This window comes from Actinia tenebrosa, unplaced genomic scaffold (genome assembly GCF_029948245.1).
Source record: "Actinia tenebrosa isolate PJP-AT-01 unplaced genomic scaffold, QUT_ActTen_1.0 PGA_scaffold17__23_contigs__length_9995812, whole genome shotgun sequence".
Classification (NCBI taxonomy): domain Eukaryota; kingdom Metazoa; phylum Cnidaria; class Anthozoa; order Actiniaria; family Actiniidae; genus Actinia; species Actinia tenebrosa.
The window spans coordinates 4626688-4648318 of record NW_028292577.1 but is presented as its reverse complement, the minus strand read 5'-3'; the positions used below and the strand labels follow the sequence as shown (position 1 = coordinate 4648318).

General features: G+C 36.7%; 1 protein-coding gene across 9 annotated transcripts; it reads left to right on the top strand.

The window, feature by feature from the left end:
* Positions 1-7116: 7116 nt before the first annotated feature.
* On the top strand, positions 7117-19123 carry LOC116294279 (uncharacterized). Of its 9 annotated transcripts, none has more exons than XM_089031609.1 (4): positions 7117-7805; positions 16412-16569; positions 16924-17032; positions 17186-19123. In XM_089031609.1, the coding sequence occupies exons 2-4, from the start codon at positions 16495-16497 to the stop codon at positions 17458-17460; spliced, it is 459 nt and encodes a 152-aa protein (XP_088887735.1). In that variant the 5' UTR covers positions 7117-7805; positions 16412-16494; the 3' UTR covers positions 17461-19123. The 9 variants fall into 9 exon arrangements, with proteins under 9 accessions (XP_088887735.1, XP_088887731.1, XP_088887732.1 ...); XM_089031605.1 differs by adding an exon at positions 15618-15715 and having other exon boundaries at positions 7127-7805; positions 16944-19123; XM_089031606.1 differs by adding an exon at positions 10377-10396 and having other exon boundaries at positions 7129-7805; positions 16944-19123.
* The last annotated feature ends 2508 nt before the right edge of the window (positions 19124-21631 follow it).

Genomic DNA, 21631 nt, shown 5'->3' with positions numbered 1-21631 from the left:
CGGGACTTTCCCTTGATATGCAAATCGTTCCCGGAAATCAGATTATACCATATTCAATTCAAGACAGACATTTATAATTTTCAGCAATCCGTTTCACTGTATCATGCTAAATAAAAGTTTTAAGATTTTTTCTAAAACTTCAGAATTTAAATTATACTTTGAATCAATTTTCTGTCTTTCTACGGCAGAGTCAAAACAGCTCATGCTTAACCCCCTAGGATTGTTGAAATAATCTGAAACTAATAATAAATCCTAAGATAAGCCATGAGCGGTTTTGACTGTAATTATGAACATACAGTCGACATGGTAAGTAAACTATATACGTAAAAGTAGTAGGAAAGGTTTTGCTTCATTAAGAAATTTAATTTAAGTCGCAGTAAAATATTTAATAATCAGTGTAAACTATTCCCGCCTCCCGCTGAGTGAACAATATCTCATGTCACAAGTCAGCGAATAATTTGCAAGACCGTTGTTTACAAAAATGTGCTTGCAATGCACATTAAAAGGGAATTTTCCCTTGCTTTTTTTTTTTTTTTTTTTTTTTTTTTTTTTTTTTTTTTTTTGTAGGGCTATTCAATGAACCATGAACACGAGCAAAGGATTTCTTAGCCGGTAAAACTGTTTTCCTTTTTTCGCAGTCAACAACTCGCACCACTAGAGAATTAGTTTATTAGAATTCCCGTTTGTGTTTTACCTTTATTGCCAGGAGCTCACGTTTTCTTTAGTAGTAATGTTTGCTTTGGATTAGCCGGGTTTTTTTTGCGCCTGAAATGCGCCTGAAGTGAGAGCGGTTCTGATTGGTCCGTGCGACCGACAGGAAATGACGTCAAAGCTCATTTGCATTACGCATGTTGATTGAAGCGATTGGACCATACGATTATCAGGATGTGACATCACGGTCTCTTTCTGAAGTTCGGTTTTTATAGATTATCCTGGTGTTATTGGACTTGTCATCAGCCTTTGATACTGTTGACCATACATTAATATATATATTTAAGTTTCATCGATATCTGTATAATAAACAGAACATTACATTAATATCCTCTATATATCCATACGTCCCCCATAGAGTGGGATAGAGATTTCCAAGGGGTGGGGGAGGATCTGAGGAGGGTATATTATTTAGTACCAGAAAATATCCATACCTCCCCCATGGAGTGGAATTGAGATTCCCAAGGGGTGGGGAGGGTCGTTGGAGGGTATATTATGTAGTTGATTGCCTTCTCTCTGAAGTCTGATTTTATGAACATCCCTTCAAAAATAGTTTATAAGAACAAAGACCTCCATCACACCTTATCGCTAATGCTTTTAATGAATATTTTTCTGGTATTGGTAAACATTATGCTTCTTCTATCCCAAACGTTGATATATCTCCATTAGATTATTTGAAATCTCCTATATCTTCCAGTTTCTTTATTGCACCTATGACTCATTTAGAGATTGAACAAGAGATAAATGACCTTAAACTTTCTAAGGCAAGTGGTCTATCCTCTATTCCAACTAGGGCTCTTAAAATTATCGCACCATTTATATATAAACCACTAGAATTGATATTCAATTGTTCATTATCTACTGGAATTGTGCCCAGATAAATTAAAAATTGCTTGTGTCATTCCAGTCTATAAAAATGGGTCTAGAACCTCAGTCAATAATTATCGACCAATCTCCTTGCTTTCTGTATTTAACAAAATTCTCGAGAAATTAGTGTACAAAAGACGCGTTAGTTTTATTGATAAAAATAAGCTTTTAAATAAAAATCGATTTGACTTTAGACCAATGCACTCCACTACTCATGCTGCTTTGCTAATTGTAGATAGGTTGAAAAGGTCCTAATAAACGGACGAAACTAGTCCCTAAACTACAAGAGTTTGCCTAATGGTCGTGGGTCGTGGGTCGTGGGTACGAAGTCGTGGGTCGTGGGTATGAAGTCGTGGGTTCCAATTTTTTCCCCAAATTTATCATTTCTTCACTATACTTCCAAATCGAGATTGTGTAGATTTGTTCCTATAAATTCGGTGCAATTGTGGGTTGTGCAAGGAAGTCTGTGTCTATTTGGTCTTTAAATATGGGCAGAAACTAAAGCACGACTTTTAGGGTGCTTTTCAATGCCTTGGTATTACAAAGGACTATTTGACTTTAAATAGAGAATGCGCAGGATTGAAATCAGGGTATATTTCAAGTATTTAGTTCACTAATATGTTGTTCAACGTCACGCAATTCGGACACAAGGTCTTTAATCAAAAAGGTGTTGACAACTCTCAATTTGTTCAAGTAAACACTTGACGCTGTTTTGGACTGCTGCTTGTCAAGAGCTTTTGCCACTTTAACCAAAACAAAAGACCGACCGAAGACGTCCAAACAGATCTGTTTAGAAGTATAGGTCGGGGTCGCACTAGGCTAAGTTTTGTTTACCTACTTTCGCATTAAACAAAAATTTGCGATTTCATCTTTTGCCAGTTCCAATTTTTAGCGAGGTCGCACTAGGTGAAAAATGGATTCCCTAATTTGACACACATCAGTACTCAAGGGATATCATGTATACTTAAAGTTCAGATTATGTTACATTGAGGTCAATCACAGAGGTAAACAAGCTTTTGGCGGGAAACACTATTTGGTCTTTCTGGCAAGATGGATGTGACAAATATATTATTATTAGCTGTAGGATTTCTACTGAACTTCCAGTTACAAACTCAACAGCAGGTTGTGGCCCTAATGCTAGTGCTCATGCAACACCAACAAGCTCGTATGAGAATGGCTATGATTATGAGAAGGTGAAGATTGAGACAGAATATTCGTCGCCGTTCGCCTTGGTCTTGGACTCTTCCACGTCCGGCAGAATCATGGTTTGAAATCCATTTTTAGTAGTTTGGACATGATCTGAGCTTGAAGTTGTGCTCGAGTTTGAAATCGGAGATTCCGTCTGTCGTTGATCATAGCTCTGCTCTGTCACAAAAGCCGGGTTAAATTGATAGCTATTCATGTAGCTTTGGCCTTGATACATTTGGTATGGGTCTGGATGATATTGATATCCCGAATCATAAAAACTGCAGTTTGGAACCGGCTGAAAAGCGTTTCGACGGTCCATTATTGCTCACTTTTAAAGGTCAAGAGATGCAATCTCCCGCCAAAGTGAATGCTTCAAAGGATACATGATACCAGTCATATGACGAGAAGATCGACACTTTAAACACTAAAACAATAGGTCTGTTTGCTTTTCTAAATTTTAGGCTGTCCTGAGGCAGCCCTTCGGCTTCTTTGAAGATTTTGGCGAATGCACTAAATTTTGGCGAACGCCAAATTTTGGCAGAAACGGGGTCGCATTTATTTTCGTTAAGTGATGACAGAATCGGTACTTAAAAAAACACTTTTTCGCCTAGTGCGACCCCTGCCATACCCGTCTATGAATGGCCTATCGTCTATTAGAATATAGTCATACTCGACCAACTTTAGAGCTCCATATAACATAAAGAAACGAATTAGTATTCCCTGTTTGTCATTGGTAGTTAACTGAAGCAAATATTTTGAGTTTTGGCGTGATAATAGAAAACGAGAGGAGCATCTTATCAGATATTTCCATAAACTTTACACCAACAATTAGAAGCAAAAATAGACTATGTGAAAAGCGATCGAATTAGAAGTGTGTTGAGAATGATTCGAAATTCATAGTGTACACACACCGTGAGCCATGCAGAGTAAAATATTTCAATCTATTGCATAGCTAGGCTCTTTCCAGTCGCACCTAATACGAAAAGATACTAGATCTCTCGTATACATTAGGACATAAAATTAAAATTTGGTTCCAATAAAACTGAATATAAGGTTTGAGACTATGGCGTTCCATCCATGCCAAAATTCATAGTTGACATTCGATATTGTAGTTTAAGTATTCTTCTTGGTTTGTACGATTGGACATTCAAGGTTAGATATTTTTTACGGAGTTTTCACAATTCTACTTTGTAGTTAAGAGTATGTCGATATTGTAGCTGAAGTATTCTTGTTGGTTTGTACGATTGGACATTCAAGTTCAGAGTATTGAACATTCAACTTATGAATATCCAACCGCAATCACTTTACATGCCGTCATCGCGGGCTCAAGGTACGAAGACTCCTCAAAATCATGGGGAGCTTAGCTTAGTTCAGTATGTTTTGTGGTTACCGGAGGTGTAGTACAAAGTACCGGCTTAGAACACTTTCCTTTTTTCCTCTGAAAATAATCAGTCATTGAAATTTGGCAGACCCTAGCTGTTAAAATTTTATCCTTAATTATTTACTCTTGATGACGATGGTATTGGCGGCAAATCCTAGAAGTAATCGACAGGGAAGCTCCGAGTAGACTTCGGCCATGGAGGATGTTCTCATAAGATCATAAGGCATTATTATACTATTTATAATTGTTATACATCGTTATTTTGTTTATTAATTATAATTCGTAAACAAAATTTAGGAAACTTTTCTATTGTAATCTTATCTAATCTGTGGTTCAGTATCACTCCACCAAGGTGTTGCTAATTATGACGCAATCTTGGATTAAATAAATAGACATCTAACCAACTCAAATGCTCAGGTTTCATAGTTCTTTGTTTTAGTAGGGACATTATTTGTACCAACACAACGGGGTGACGCTTTCTCGAACTAAGCTAAGCTCCCCATGATTTTGAGGAGTCTTCGTACCTTGAGCCCGCGATGACGGCATGTAAAGTGATTGCGGTTGGATATTCATAAGTTGAATGTTCAATACTCTGAACTTGAATGTCCAATCGTACAAACCAACAAGAATACTTCAGCTACAATATCGACATACTCTTAACTACAAAGTAGAATTGTGAAAACTCCGTAAAAAATATCTAACCTTGAATGTCCAATCGTACAAACCAAGAAGAATACTTAAACTACAATATCGAATGTCAACTATGAATTTTGGCATGGATGGAACGCCATATGAGACTGGTGATGAAGATGAAGATGGAGACACGTGTTGGAATCTCCTAAACCGACGATTATTCATCATTCCATGTAGTTGGTGGACATGATTTTTTTAAAGAGCTGACTCTATTCGAATTTCTACTTTCCTTATAATTTAGGTATGGACCCGGAAAATCAAGAATAAAACATCGTTTTGATTATACTTACATCAAATCGGTTCTTCTCTAAGTTACTGAATATAACTTCTTTGACCTTCTTGGTATTTAAGCCCAACTGATACGCTGCCGCTGCATAAAAGCAGTCCTCATCAACCTTGGAGTCGTAGGTAACGGTAAACCCCGCACTTTCAAGTCATTTACTCAGGATTTCCATATTAACACAAAGAGAACTACTGAGAAATAGTGAAACAAGCTTTCTCGCAACGAAACACATAGAACGAGGAGAAACGTAATGCCGAACTAAACGCGAATTTGCTGTCCATCGACTTCACACGTTTGCAGCGGCTTGTCGCTCCAGTTTCTAGGTAACATCCGGATAAAGTCCATTGAAGACTCCTCGTTTAAGCGAACAAGGTAGACGACTAGTGGTTTTTGTTTGTTTGGTTTTTGTTTTTTTTTCTTCTTCTTCTTCTTTTTTTTTATTTATTTTATTTTTTATTTTTTATTTTTTATTTTTTATTTTTTACAGCAAGGCCAATATACTTAAATGAAATGTAAGAAAGTGCTAAAAGGTTTTCCGGGCCACCAATTTTGGTGTATTTTTATAACACTGTCACGCAAATCAGACACAGACTACCTTGCACAACCCACAATTACCCCGAATTTATAGGAACAAAGCCACACGATCTTGTTTTGGAAGTATAGTGATAAAATTAAATTTATAAATGATAAATTTGGGAAAAAATTGGAACCCACGACTTCATACCCACGACCCACGACTTCGTACTCACGACCCACGACCATTAGGCAAACTCGGTCCGTAATAATTCTTCTAGCTTTATGTTCACGATATTTAGTGCTATGTCAAGGATAAAAACAGAAGTTTTGATCAAGCTCCTTGGCTTCCCCAACGAGACATTTCGAAGAAAGAAGATCCCACACGCAGAATTTGTCAGTTTGAGATGGTAAATATTAGTAGAGTGTCCTCATCAATATTATCAAGTTGTGGGATGACATATATCTCAGGGCTGTATTCATTTTGCTAAAGGATTTCCTCCTAAGGTATTAAATATAACACATGCCCTTTTCTTCCTAAAACATGTTCTGTTGCCGAGGATTTGCGTTTATCAGCTTTCTTTCTTATTTCCTTTTTTTTTTCCGTGAAATTGATGAATTCTGTTTCGATCCAATCATATAGGTAGCATAGTACTTTTCCATTGCTTTATCCATGTTATCCAACAAATCTCTAATGTTTCTTTCAATACCAGTAGTAATAAAGTGAAGCGTTACTGAGTTAAATTTATGATGACAGCTAGCTCAGTACGTGAGTTTGGAGTTTCCGATTTCTTTTAGGAGGCGAGCTTTCATCATGATCAGTTATCTTTGTTTTTATTTGTTCACACTTTTGTAGTATTTCAATGCCTCATTTTTGCATCTCACAATATTTGCATTGTCGCGATGTATCATGATGTATGGGGGGGGGATTCAATTTAAGCCCAATTTGGAGAATTTTAGAACCCCCCTCCCGATATATATAATTATTGCACAGTCCCTAAGTTTCCCAACCATTCCGCTCCAATAACTATGGTCCTATGACGAAACAGTTAAGCAATAGAAAACTTTTTCCGTGTTTCGCCTAGCCTGATAGCAACAAGAGGGGAGGTTGGGAGAATTCGAGACAGTTTGCATAACTGTCGAGAATTCTCCCAACCCCCTAGTGTTGCTATCAGGCTATGTAAACACACAGAAAAAAGTTTTCTATTGCTTTTATAAAATAAATACTAAGGGAAAACATTACCACTTGCAAGAAAATAAATCTTTATTTGAATTTGATTCTCATATCAAAATATAAATTCTCCATACATCACGAACTTCGATCGTTAGCCAATCACATTTCGTGTAATAAACGCCAAGGAGGCAAAGGTGAAGCGTGAAAGAATCGCTAGCTACTTTAAAACATTTATCATTCTAAAACTTTTTAAAAACAAATACAAAGAAATGTCCAAAGATTGAATAGAAATCTTAATAAAAGATTTCAGAATTGATTATTTTTACGAAAGTGAACAAAAGTAGATAACTGAGTGTCACTGTGACTGGAATTCTCGGATTGACAGCCAGAAAACATGGCTTCGAAGTTGATTGTTTCGTCTTGCCTCGAGAAGATATTTTGTGGAGCTGAAGAGCTATCGCTGGAAAACGTTTGAAGCTGCTGACTGTTTCCTTGAAATACTTGTATTCCTTATCGGGCGGTGCATTTAAATCATGAGAAAGCACGTCGCTGAACAGCCGAAGCTGTCCTGACGAAGGACGTGTGTTGTAGCTCCTGAGGGAATAGTATTCTCGTTACGGTGACCAACAAGAGACTGTCATGATCGATATTACGATCAGAAACACCTGCATGACACCATAGGGTTATGCCTGTGGCCCTGACACAGGTCAAAAGTTGTAACTTCGTTTTCAAAATACATTTTTGGAGGCGTTTTTTTCCTCGAAAGAAATTGTAAATTTTTGAACTTGTACCGGGAAAACACGAAAGTTGTGACGTCACAACAGTGTTTACATACCCTCATGCAAACATGGCTATCAACCAATCACAGTGTGCGTACTATTTAATTTATTTCATAATTCTATATATTCCATTTCAGTCGCAAGTAAAACGAAAGTAAAACTACTTGAATCAAATTGGCGACCCTCTTCTTTCCGCTCTTCGTCAGTTTATATTAAGTAAGTATAACGTATTTATTTGTGTTGAAAATATATATCACTAAATTATTTATGTCAGAACTATGGTCTCCTACGGACGAGGCTTAATGGTAAAACAAAGTTTTATATGATACACTCAAGTTGTTGATCAAGGAAGCGATTGGAAATTAATTTTCCAGCGCTTAGAACACATTTGACTGTAATAAGCGCTATATAATTAATTAATATATATTATTATAAGTCAGTAGATTCTTCTTCTTCTTCTTCTTCTTCTTCTTCTTCGTCTTTATCTCCTTCTTTTTCTTTAATAATTACTTGTTTAAATTCCGTTATATATACAATGGCATATAACGGAATTTATGCAACTAACTACTCGCTTAAATTCCGTTATACACTACATACTATATAACGGAATTATGCAACTAACTACTCGCTTAAATTCTGTTATATACTACATACTATATAACGGAATTTATGCAACTAACTACTCGCTTAAATTCTGTTATATACACAGTTCCTAAATTTCCCAACCATTCCGCTCCAATAACTATGGTCCTATGACGAAACAGTTAAGCAATAGAAAACTTTTTCCGTGTTTCGCCTAGCCTGATAGCAACAAGAGGGGAGGTTGGGAGAATTCGAGACAGTTTGCATAACTGTCGAGAATTCTCCCAACCCCCCTAGTGTTGCTATCAGGCTATGTAAACACACAGAAAAAAGTTTTCTATTGCTTTTATAAAATAAATACTAAGGGAAAACATTACCACTTGCAAGAAAATAAATCTTTATTTGAATTTGATTCTCATATCAAAATATAAATTCTCCATACATCACGAACTTCAATCGTTAGCCAATCACATTTCGTGTAATAAACGCCAAGGAGGCAAAGGTGAAGCGTGAAAGAATCGCTAGCTATTTTAAAACATTTATCATTCTAAAACTTTTTAAAAACAAATACAAAGAAATGTCCAAAGATTGAATAGAAATCTTAATAAAAGATTTCAGAATTGATTATTTTTACGAAAGTGAACAAAAGTAGATAACTGAGTGTCACTGTGACTGGAATTCTCGGTTTTGACAGCCAGAAAACATGGCTTCGAAGTTGATTGTTTCGTCTTGCCTCGAGAAGATATTTTGTGGAGCTGAAGAGCTATCGCTGGAAAACGTTTGAAGCTAACTACTCGCTTAAATTCTGTTATATACTACATACTATATAACGGAATTTATTCAACTAACTACTGGCTTAAATTCTGTTATACACTACATACTATATAACGGAATTTATGCAACTAACTAACTACTTGCTTAAATTCCGTTATATACGTGATGCTATATGTTGTTGTTGTTGTTGTTGTTGTTTTTTTTGTTTTTTTGTTTTTTTTTTCTGCAAGTATTTTCCTAGATTCTTTCACTGCAGGCATTTTGAATATTTGGTAAAATAAAGCAATTCTAATAAAATACGAAAGGCGTTGAGCGAGAGCAATCATGAGCGAATGCAATGATAATATGTCAGGACTATATTAGCATAAACTTATGAACCGTGAAAAAAGCTGTCCTTGCCTTGTGACTACTGAACTCCAAGTGCCGTTTTAAAAATGTTAGAATGAAACCGATCAATATGAGCCTTTTGCAGGTAATTTTATTTTAAAAATCGTTTGAGCCGTTTATGAGATATCGTGGAAAACACAATACTTTGAAGATTTTGCTAAATCTTTACTTAAAGCGCTCTTCGAAAAGATTCATTCTCAAGGCCAGCAAGGAAATAGTTGACCAAACTTGCACGGTTTAAAAACAAGAGCAATAGCAACATTTTAGGATATTTTTGAAGTAATTTTATTCAATGGTAATTTTTTAAACCGAGTGTGCAAATAAACGCGCGATAAACAAAAAGTTAAGTATGGTGATCGCAAATCTGTATCAAAATTCTTACATGCATATTCAACCATCCGCAAATACGCGGATCAAGCAAACAATTCAATACTATTTTTTTAAAAGAGGTTTCAAGGGAAAGATGAAATTTCGTAATGAGCGTTGTTGCGTTTACGATTTTTTTTTTTGCCTATATATTTTTTCCATGTTTTGTCCGAAGTTTTTTAATTGCTTTTGAGATATTGGAGGATAAGCAGCTTGCTCAAAGTTACGGAAATCACGAACGACAAAATATTTTGAAAAAAGTTTACATTCAGTTCTCATACTCATGAATATTTAATGAGGAGAAAACAAAGCAGATCACTACTGTGACGGTGGTTTGGAATTGTGTTCTTAATTTGCATTAAATTTCGTAAACTTTTTCTTTGATTTTCTCCAAGAAATATTCATTAGTTTGAGAAGTAATATCAAACACTTGAGAGAGTTCTTCCTCGGATTTCGCTGCGCCTCGTTTTTTCAACTCACTTTTCGGTGTTTGGAAATCGGAAGAAGAACTCTCTCGCGTGTTTGAAATATTACTTAAACGTTAACTTGACAAGAGCAACTTATACAAAATAAAAAATGATGCAAATTGCAATGGAAAATACAAAATAACAATTTTTTTTTTTTTTTCATATCTGTCAACAACACAAATTTAATCTCATTCGTATAATCATACACTAGCTGGAAAAGCTCAATAAATGGTGAATATTTGGTGTAATTTTATATGTTATTCAATATTTAAATTGCTTATCTATAGAAATATGTATATGTACTATTGAATGAAAGTCTTCTTTGTTTTGCCGACTGGACCCCGCGATAGGAGGCAAACAAAGCTGCTTTTTCTTGAACGAAAAACATACAACAGTTGATTAGAAACAACCGAATTGGTGGCAATATGCCCTCCGTTTTTTATTTCATTCATTCATTAACATTTTACTTATCAAAACATTCGAATGACGCATGAAATTCATGCGCAGAAAAATGTGCTGCAAACAATGCCCATGATCCGCCTTAAGCAAGGTGCTCCGCGCGGGAGCTCCACTACTTTATCGTCATGATAAACATATTCGCAAGAGAATTTTATAGCTCGCTTTAAGATCGAAATGCTTCATTTAAAAAAGTTAAAACAGGCTAATCCTTGCTCAAGAACTCTCATAGATATTTTTTTAATAACTCTCCATTATCTTTTTGAAGCAAATTCAAGGAGAACATGACGCTTCGAACGGCAAAGATTAATGAGACCTGGAATGTGCTTAGTATAAAGTACTCTGCTTCTTCAGATCAGATGGAATCTTAAGATAAATATTGTTATGTACTGTCCCTTTTTAGTAGAATTAAAATCCAAAAGTCTATAAGAATATTTTATATATCGTCAAGTGCAAGTAAATAACAAGTCATGTTGAATAAATTGGATTTTATATATACATGTACTGCGTTTTAGGCCCCGTCCATACGTACCGGAAATTTTGTATCCGCAATTTTTTGGGGGGGAATACGAGTTGCGTCCACACGTGTCCGGAAAATTTTGTATCCGTATCCGGAAATTTTCGAAAACGGTCTCCAGAGTGGAAATTTTCGAATACGCTCCGAATACGGATACGTGTGGATGATCGTATCAGCAAATTTTCGAATACGCTGGCGTAAACACGATTTTGCGCATGCTCAATAAGAAAACTATCCGTCAAAGGAACTAGGCACTAGCGTGCATCAGGGCGGATCAAGAAATTTCCGGATACGTGTGGACAGTGAAAACGATTCGAATACGCTGCGTGTGGACGCAAATATTTTCGTATCCGCAAAAAAATTTGCGGATACAAAAATTTCCGGATACAAAAATTACGGTAATAGCTACTTAGCTACAACAGCGTTACTGACGATCTTGTAATAGGGATGCTGACATCATTCTTCTTGGGTGTATTGTCATTTGCAAGCGAACTGTGAAATAATGAAAGTGAGGCTCTTCAAAGAACTAACGCTGGACGCAGGAACTACTGGCTCACAATTATGGCGGCGGGCGGAAATAAAAAAATAGTGTAGCCAACAGAATTCGACAAGAATCAATTCATATAATAATACGTTAATACCGTTAAATGTAAATTTTTATATTTTGTTTCGAATCAATTCATTTTTTTTAGCTATTTGTTTTGAAATCAGTTTATTTTTTAAGCTTTTAGGGATCAAAATGGGGGTTGGAAACTTGAAACGCTTTTCAAATGAAAACAAGGCGTCATGCTATGTTATTATTACTATATTATTATCATAAGATGAAGTTAATATTGAAGCTGTTGCCTTATGTTTTTATTAGAGTGCAAATAATATACCCGTGAAATAGATAGCTAACTAATTACTAACTTTGTGCTATTGGTTGCCTTAGGCCCCGTCCACATATTGCCGGATAAATTTGAATCCTAATTTTTATATATTCGGTTAGGCCTACCGTCCACACTAGTCCGGGCGAATCCGGAACAATTCTTCACCGAAAACGATTTTTCTTTCGAATACGGTCTCCAGAGTGGAACAATTTGAAAACGCCGGCTAGCCGTATTAGTGTGGACGGAGAACATTTCGCATCAGAACACAGGTAGCCCAAGCTTGGTTTCTGTGGTGTCATGTTATAAGGAAATGTATGGGGATTCAAAAATTTCAATAAATCATTGAAACGTGAAATAAAGCCTCGAAATTTTACCCGATCATTGAGAAATAGCACTTCTTTAGTTCGCTCTGTGTGGTTATTTTTTGAATCTAGCCCGTTTTAAGGATTTTTTTCTCCACCAGTAAGAAATAAGAGAAGGTTGGAGACTCGGGATCCCAAAAGCCCCAAAAGCGAACCATCACGAGTCTTTGAAACCTCGTACGTCTTCGAATTTTCTTTCCAGCGCCAAATTTTAGTCATAACCCTTCTCTCACATTCCTATAGAACCGAGAAAGTCGCATTAGAGATTAGTCTTCGTGTCTTTAAGCCATGAAATTTGCCTGTATTCACATACTACCTGGCTTGTTCTGACCCGTACTTGGAGCTCACTGTACACCAATTTAACGCATTTCCTTCGGCAACCGACCCGAGTATACGACGGAAGTCTTCGCATCGTAAATGCGGATTTGGATATAGTCTTTCTTCGAAATTATTAGTTAAATATTTTTGTATCTTAGGCCGTTCAAAAATACACTCACCATAAAATCCCGAGGGTATAAAGTTGACACGCTGGAAATAATAGTAAAAGTCCATGAAAATATTCCTCGCGTAATATATATATATATATATATATATATACCGGACCCTCAGTATACCGGAATTCTCTCTAAACCGGACAAAAGTTTTGGTCCGGAAATTTTTCCCATATATCTTTTGTGAAATAAACCTCAGTAAACCGGAACCTCTCTATTCCGGAAACCGGACGAAAATTTCGGTACCAAACGCTATTTAAACAATAGAATTCAACCCCACTAGTCCGGAAGAACGTACACTTGTTTCGGAACTACCGTCACTAGCGTATTTGCGGGTGTGTAAATTGAGTCTACAGGGACAGCTTCTAAACTCACAAAATCATCGAACATTTTCTTTAAATAGTAAATCTTGTTCACAAATAGACATATAAAGGCTAATTAATTGTTTTCAATATATAAATGTTCAAACAGAATGCATAAGGAAGGTTTAATAGTGTTGAGAAATACTAAAGATCGAATGGTTCGCGAAGTTGCGGCCGCCATGTTTTTTCATGTCACATGGCTTTGGGGTCATTCCCAGTCCATTTTACCGGGGATTTTGTTCAGATCGTATTCAGAATGTTTCTTCTTGGCGTTCTTTTGAAATAAAAGTAAGAAATATGCTTAGTTTTTGATCTTAATGTTGATATTTTTACTTGAACTTTCGTTTACGTGTTTGTTTATACTGACGCCAAACGATTAGACACAAACATATTTTCAATAGGTGTGATATCGCACCAATTCAAATCAAAAACAAAAGTAAGTTGCAAAAACCTCAGTATACCGGAAACCCCGCTAAACCGGAAATTTTTATCGGTCCCAGCACTGTCCGGTATAGAGGGGTTTTACTGTAGTACTATCAATTATTTCTAATCTATATAATCTATCAGAATACGAAGATTTCTTTCTTTCACTCCTACTGACAAACTGATACATGCTTTTATAACATCGAAAATTGACAATTGTAACTCTCTTTCGTTTGGTCTTCCTAAATGTTCTATTGACAAGGTCCAATCTATTCAGAATGCTGCTGCCCGACTGCTAACTCTCTCCAGAAAACACTACCATATCACTCCAAATTTAAAGAATCTTCACTGGCTACCTGTATCATATACAAGATCCTATTACTCACTTTTAAAGCTCTTCACAATCAGTCTCCAAACTACATAAAGAGTATGGTATGTGGACCGCGTGGCACTAATGAAATAGTAGAAGATAATATAGGTAAGTTGTAGTGCTTGGGAACGAGGTTATTCCGGGCGAAAGCCCTTGGAATTAAATTCGGAAAAATTAATTTCCGACCTCGCTGGGATTCGAACCCACGACCTTCGGAATTGTACTACCGATGCTCTACCAGCTGAGCTAGAGGTCAACACTTACTTACACTATACCGGACCCTCAGTATACCGGAATTCTCTCTAAACCGGACAAAAGTTTTGGTCCGGAAATTTTTCCCATATATCTTTTGTAAAATAAACCTCAGTAAACCGGAACCTCTCTATTCCGGAAACCGGACGAAAATTTCGGTACCAAACGTTATTTAACAATAGAATTCAACCCCGCTAGTTCCTTATCCCCGCTAAGTGTTGAGCTAGAGGTTAGCATCGGTAGTACAATTCCGAAGGTCGTGGGTTCGATTCCCAGCGAGGTCGGAAATTAATTTTTCCGAATTTAATTCCAAGGGCTTTCGCCCGGAATAACCTCGTTCCCAAGCACTACAACTTACCTATATTATCTTCTACTATTTCATTAGTGCCACGCGGTCCACATACCCTACTCTTTGCATCATAATTACCGCGACCTTTCATCTATTTCACCCCGGCCTGCTCTCAGTCTGACCTCTAGCTCAGCTGGTAGAGCATCGGTAGTACAATTCCGAAGGTCGTGGGTTCGAATCCCAGCGAGGTCGGAAATTAATTTTTCCGAATTTAATTCCAAGGGCTTTCGCCCGGAATAACCTCGTTCCCAAGCACTACAACTTACCTATATTATCTTCTACATAAAGAGTATGATTACTTCCTACAAACCTTCAAGACTTCTCCGTTATTCAAACTCTCTTCTCTTAAAAATACAATTTACAATCTAAAAACTTATGGTGGACGATCCTTCTCTTTTGCTGCACCTGAACTCTGGAACTCTCAACCTCTATCTTTAAGATCCTGTCAAACTGTCCTTGAATTCAACTCGCAACTTAAAATCCATCTGTTTAAAAACTATTTTCATTTTTAGTTATCATTAGTTTTTGATTATCATTGTTATTATTATAGCGCATAGAGCATTTATTTGGATATGCGCTATATACATGCACTATTATTATATCTTTTTAGCGCCTTTCTAATTTCGTTTTTTTACATAAAGTGTAATGACCTATGGTTGATTGAAATATTTTTCCACCCCCCCCCCCCCCCCCTTGAAAAATCCTGTATCCGCCCCTGTTGGAATAAAACAAGTTAAGTTCATAATTTCAATTGATATTGAAATTTCTCGTGAGAGAAAACAGTAAACTATGTTGTTTTACAACCCACAGCTATTAATTTTTCTATTTTTCATGGGCTAAATATATTGATATCGTAAAATCATTGAAAAAATAGACCTATAGAGCCCGCCGTTGGATTGCTTTTTACTTGTACACATTAATATTCAGTAAGTGTTTATTAGTAAAATACAACAATCTTTGGATCATTTGAAATATCTTTTATTTTTTATTGTATTTGACAGTCCATACTACCACGCTGAACAGTAACAAAACGTATAACAATTTGTTGTCCTCAAAGACGTTTGGCTCGAAGATGCTGTACTGCTATCGAAAGCAAAAGGCGAACAAACAGTATTAGGCAAATAGTTTAGAGATATATGCTCTTGATCTGGGATTGCATGGCTTTCAAAAGCATTTAGATACATCTTGTCACCTTCGATTAGTATGTTATCTATAGTAGAACAACTCCATTCATGAATAGGACAGAATTGCGCACATGAAAGTGCCGAAAAAACTCGTAAATGAACATTGCCTCCCCCCAATAATGTAACTGAACTGTTCATGACCTTGATGAATAGTTCCACGAATATATAGAACCGCACTGTTCGTAGAACTGTGGAAGTTTACCTCAAACTCCACGCTGGTCGAACGAAGGAAGACCATGAGGCTGCGCAGTGGTCATCTGTGCATAATGTAATAAAACAGACCGCTGCCCAAGTGTGTTGGGTGCGCATGTTTCTGAACTGATGACGTAAAATGAGATTTTTTCTACCTAACGTGTCCAGTACCTCTCGTTCGTGTATAAACAGGATACCCGTAAAAATTAGTGTTGCTCCTCGCTTCGCTCGCAGCAGTAATGGCTAAGGGTGGTGCGGGTAATATGAAAGTTTGACTAAAAACATACTTCTTGGGGCGAACCTTGGCATGGTAGGTGATGAGCAGCAGATATATGAATATTTTAGCTTTTGCGTCTTTAATTTTTGTTTGTTTTTAGAAAAAATGGCTAAAAGTGGTTCCTAATTTTTACATTCTTCAGGGACAGATGGCAAAGAAAGGCTTAGACTGGAAAGGTCAAATACAATACCTCGATTGGGACGATGATAATATTAGGCTGAGCCAATGCAAACTCCGGGATCGGGAATGGCAACCAAAGCTGAAGCATCAGTATATTGTTCTGGAAACAAAGAACTGGAGGTGGGCGAGCGAAAAAGACGGAGAGGGAATCGTATTTTAAGGAGGAAGCATGGTCGAGTGGTCGTAGCTTCGGTCTCGCAATCCGGTGGTGCCGGGTTCGAGTCCCGATGTGGCCACTAGCTGAGACTGTATTTGTCCTGATTCCTGATTAGTTCAAATTCAGTTTCTCGACCATGCTTGTTAATAGCCAACTGGTATGCCTCCTTGCCAGTTGGGATTCTTAACACGCTTTATGTTCATTTAATCTTTCATTTCAGTTTATTAATCGTAGGAGGGCCATAATGGAAACTACTGGGCCATCAGTAATGTTTGTCACCCTCGTTAAATAAAGTCTATTTATTTATTTTTATTTATTATTTATTTGTATTTCAAAGAAGAAAAAGATTGGAAGACGATCAAGGGTATATACATTATGGTATATCCATACCCAATTACCCAACCTCGAGAAGTTCATCCTGGACAGGTAGTGGAAATTCCATCGATAGGGATGATAATATGATAACACATGAATTCTCGAATGAAAAAGTGCTCACTATTAGGCTGTACAAATGCAAACTATGGGAATGGCAAATTACTCAGTTTTATTTGAACCATCAGTTTGTTGTTCTGGAAACAGAGAACTGGTGGTGGGCGATCGAAAAAGACGGAGAGGGAATCGTACTTCAAAGAAGTAAAAGATTAGAAGACGTTGAAGGGCACAGAACTGATGGTACACCCAGACCCGAACCATTAATGCAAATGCATTTTCATGACGTTCGAGAAAAGGACTTAACGATGACAAGAATACTGGACTACGTTGCTTTTACAAAATTACATCTCCCCTATCACTTTTTATTTGCAAACTGCAAACGTTTTGCTGCGGAGCTTTATAATGCGATAATTAAGTATTAGGACTTCTCCCATGCAGTACCATACTCTTATGAAACGCAACGGAACTGTAAGGTCATATTCAAGTAAAGTCGCTAGAGGTTAATTGTGAGTTTGCTGAAGATGTATACACCTATTTCAAAAGACGTTGTCGGTTGGATATCTGAAATCAGAAATCTGAGACCGACTGGAAATGTGGGGGACTGAGTGTTTTCTCGTTCAAAATTCAATATACATTTACCCAGATCGTTTGCCAGCACAGGTCATCGCTCAAAGTTAGTATATCAAGATATTAACTTTTTGCGAACTACTAATTAAAACCACAAACAATTTACAGCTTACAACCCACAATTCCTTTCGGTCTCAGATTTCAGATTTCCGACCGACAACGTTTTTTGAAATAGGCGTATATCCTAATCGCTATTTTAGTATATTAGAAATTGTTGTATTGTTCCTTAAACCATTGTAACGAACCATAATTTCTTAATACTCTTAAAATACGTTAATATTAATATTTATCTAAAATATTTAATATTAACTTTTAATCAATTAGTAGTAGGTTTAGTTTAGTCACGTTAACGTTAACGTTTGTATTTGATTACAAACATTTTAGAATCACTCCACCCTAAGGGTACTCTTGTATCCTGCTGCATCGAAAACATTTAGATTTTCCTTCTTATGTTGTTTAGCGGGTAATTTAGGGATAATAACACTATATTTAATATTCTTGTTCTATCATATTGTAGACCCCTGGCATGCAGACTACCTGTATGAGTCCAGTCATATAGCCTGGTCAAGCTAAGCGAGTACTGCTCAGTGTACACCTGATTCTAATTGTAGTTTTATCTTCTCTTCGTGACATTCGATGGCGAGTGTTCTCGAAGGGGGGAATAATATGTAGAAGGGAAAATATAATCAAGGGAAAATGTTAGGGAAAAACATCCTAGAAATAGAAAATTATCTGCTAAACCTTCTGTAAATAAGGAATGTAAGGAAATCTCTTTATTTTAATGACATGTCAATAGACAAACTTGTCATTGACCAATGGCGAGTCATTCACAATAACTTGTTCATTAACTCCAGGGTCAAGGATGTTTGTTCATTGACATGGCCTTACACTTCTAATTGGGAAGTACGTTTTGTAGTAAACAACAGCTGCAAATCTACTGTACGTTTCCAGTGAAAATGGGTTTTGATCATGTACAACTTTGTACATGCGTACTGGAAAAGAGCAGGGTTGTTTACTGTACAAACAACTACTTCCTAAGCCTTTTCTGTTCACTTTTTCAGAATGATCTTTCTTATAACTTTAGGATATCTTTAGTGCAATCTGCTCTGTACTAGTTAAGTTAGCGAACGCCACCGACAGATTTTCAGGGTCAGCTCTTAGAACTGAGTGCTCGTACTTTTTCCTAAAGTCAACACCTGTCTCAAGCTCTTACGTCATACTTGACCTAACTGGTGTAATCTAGTTTGACCTAGTATAACCGGTTGTGAGGTATTGCGTAAGCTTAGTCCTTAAATACGAGCTTACTCAGAGTTCAGTTCAGTTGAGAGTGAGTGAGAGCTGATAGCACAGTGCACAACGAAGTAGCAGCTAGTCAAGAGCCATAACCAGAGTTCAGATGAGATCATTGTAAAGTACTACAAGCAACAGAAAATAAACCAGAAGGAAGCAACTGAAGAACGACCCGAATCTTTGTGTCCGTTGGGAAAGTATTACTCCCTCACTTCTACTTCGTGACACTATTGATGGTTTTCACGGCGGTGTCACAGGGATTTGTGTTCCCCCGAGTTATGTGTTCCCCCGAACACTGAGCACTAGTGTTTTGTGTTCCCCCCTCCCCTCCCTATGAAACATCTTTTGACACGATTCTCTCCCCCAGGTCAAGGATGCTCTATAAATGATTGGTTTCGGTTTACAAACCGGCTAAATCTTAGAATTTTCTTTAAATCTAAATTCAACGAAATTCTTTAAGGTGGCTCGACTGGGTTTTGTTTGTGGCGTACCTTCGAAGTTTCAAGGGGAAATGCGTCGCTGTCAATAAGTTAATTTCAAATAAATTATTATGACATGTTTAGAGATAGATTCAAGTTTTACATGATATACAATTTATCATGATCGGAGTTACCATAGCAATACAGTGACGTCATGTCATTTTTTTATACATTCCATTTTTGGCGAAATCAGACGTTTGTATTAAAAATTGTTTAACAGAACTTAAAGTTCATATGTTTGTCTTCAAGTTAACGAAGTTTCGAAGATTTGTATGGAAGCGTTTCGAAATAATTGCCGTCGGAACTTTTGGGCAACAAAAATGTAAACAATCCAAAGCAATTAGTTCATGTGACCGAAACCTTTCCTTTCTGGACATGGGAAAAGCTTTTTTTGGGGTCATAGCGTTGTGTTACTATTCCACTAGTCCTTCTGAGAAATGGAAAGAAATCGCGTTATTCGATTTCGAGAAATATGATTTCAAGCCTAGTTAGTAAAGTTGTGCCTTTTGATATCTTGTCAAAAATTTCACTTGTCTTTACTAAAAACAGTCAAACTCAATAATCCAATGATGAATTTTTTTTTAACTTCCAAGTCAGTTACTTTAGATAACGCATTTATATACCCTAAAGTTTCAAGTTCATTGAAATAATTTAAAACCGTCAAATAATATTCTCAATTCCATAAACATTTGTATCCTAATTCTAAATATGCAACCGCTTTCTTCACTCGCACTTTGTTTATATCGTTACGCCTTTCTATTGTCCAGAATATTTCCAAAGTCGTGCATTCCAACACCTCACGCTTCACATTCGAAGCCTGATTGCTTTCCGAAACCCTTCCGACTATGATGATTTGTGATTGCAATTTCATATATACTTGATACTATACCATTCTAAAGACAAAAAAAATATTTTACTAAATAAAGTTTAACTGACGAGAGTACTAGATAGTCGTGTGACAAGTCCTTTGTTATTTGCTAGCTCATAGAAATTGCAATCACAATTCGAAACTTCGTTAACTTGAAGACAAACATATGAACTTTAAGTTCTGTTAAACAATTTTTAATACAAACGTCTGATTTCGCCAAAAATGGAACGTATAAAAAAATGACATGACGTCACTGTATTGCTATGGTAACTCCGATCATGATAATTTGTATATCATGTAAAACTTGAATCTATCTCTAGACATGTCATAATAATTTATTGAAATTAACTTATTGGCAGCGACGCATTTCCCCTTGAAACTTCGAAGGTACGCCACAAACAAAACCCCAGTCGAGCCCACCTAAATCTAAATTCCAACGAAATTCTTTAAATCTAAATTCAATAAATTATGGAAGCTTCACAGTACGATAATGTTTTTAACTATTATCCCGAAAGGAAAATCCTCCTGATTTTGTGATAAAGAAAAATATGTTTTTACGGAGAATGTACAAGAAAATCTCAGCTTCGAACGGAAACTCACCAGCATCGTGTACTATGTTACGTAGAAGGAGTGGAAAAGAGAGCGGTAATCAGAGGAAGTGAAGAGCAGCAAAGGGTTCTTTGAGGAGAGTCATTCATCTGTTTTCGCCGGTCATGTAGGGCTAGATAATACAGCAAAGAAATTTTGCCATATCGGTATTTTCATGTATTTTGCCCCGAGATCAAGAAAAGGAACTCGCTTGATTTATTAAATTCGGTAAATAAATTGTATCTCCTAAAATACCAACGGCAGTTAGAGTTAGAACTATAGAGGATCACGCGGTCTATAAAATATACGATTAAAGATGTACGAAAAGAGTACGATAGAGATAATCCCATTTCCTTTTCGTTTTCAGAGTAATAGTTATCTTTTTAAAGTTTTAAAATGTACTGGACCTGGGGGAGAGAATCGTTTTGTAAAAAGATGTTTCATAGGGAGGGGGGGGGGGGGGGAACACCAAAACAATAGTGACCCACGTTGCTGGGAACACAAACTCGGGGGAACACAAATCCCGGTGACAGCGGCCATGTTGGAGGAACTTAACAAAAAGAAGTGTCAATGAATTCTTTGGTTATATCCTCCCCGACATAGACGTCCGTTCTTTTGTTATTGATCTCTCTGTATTCGTTGGCCATCTTTTTCTCCTTTCGGTAGTGGTTTTTTTGGGTATCAGCATACACGTCTATGGGTTGTGCAAGGTGGAGAGGCACCTGGCGATTGGACCAGCGC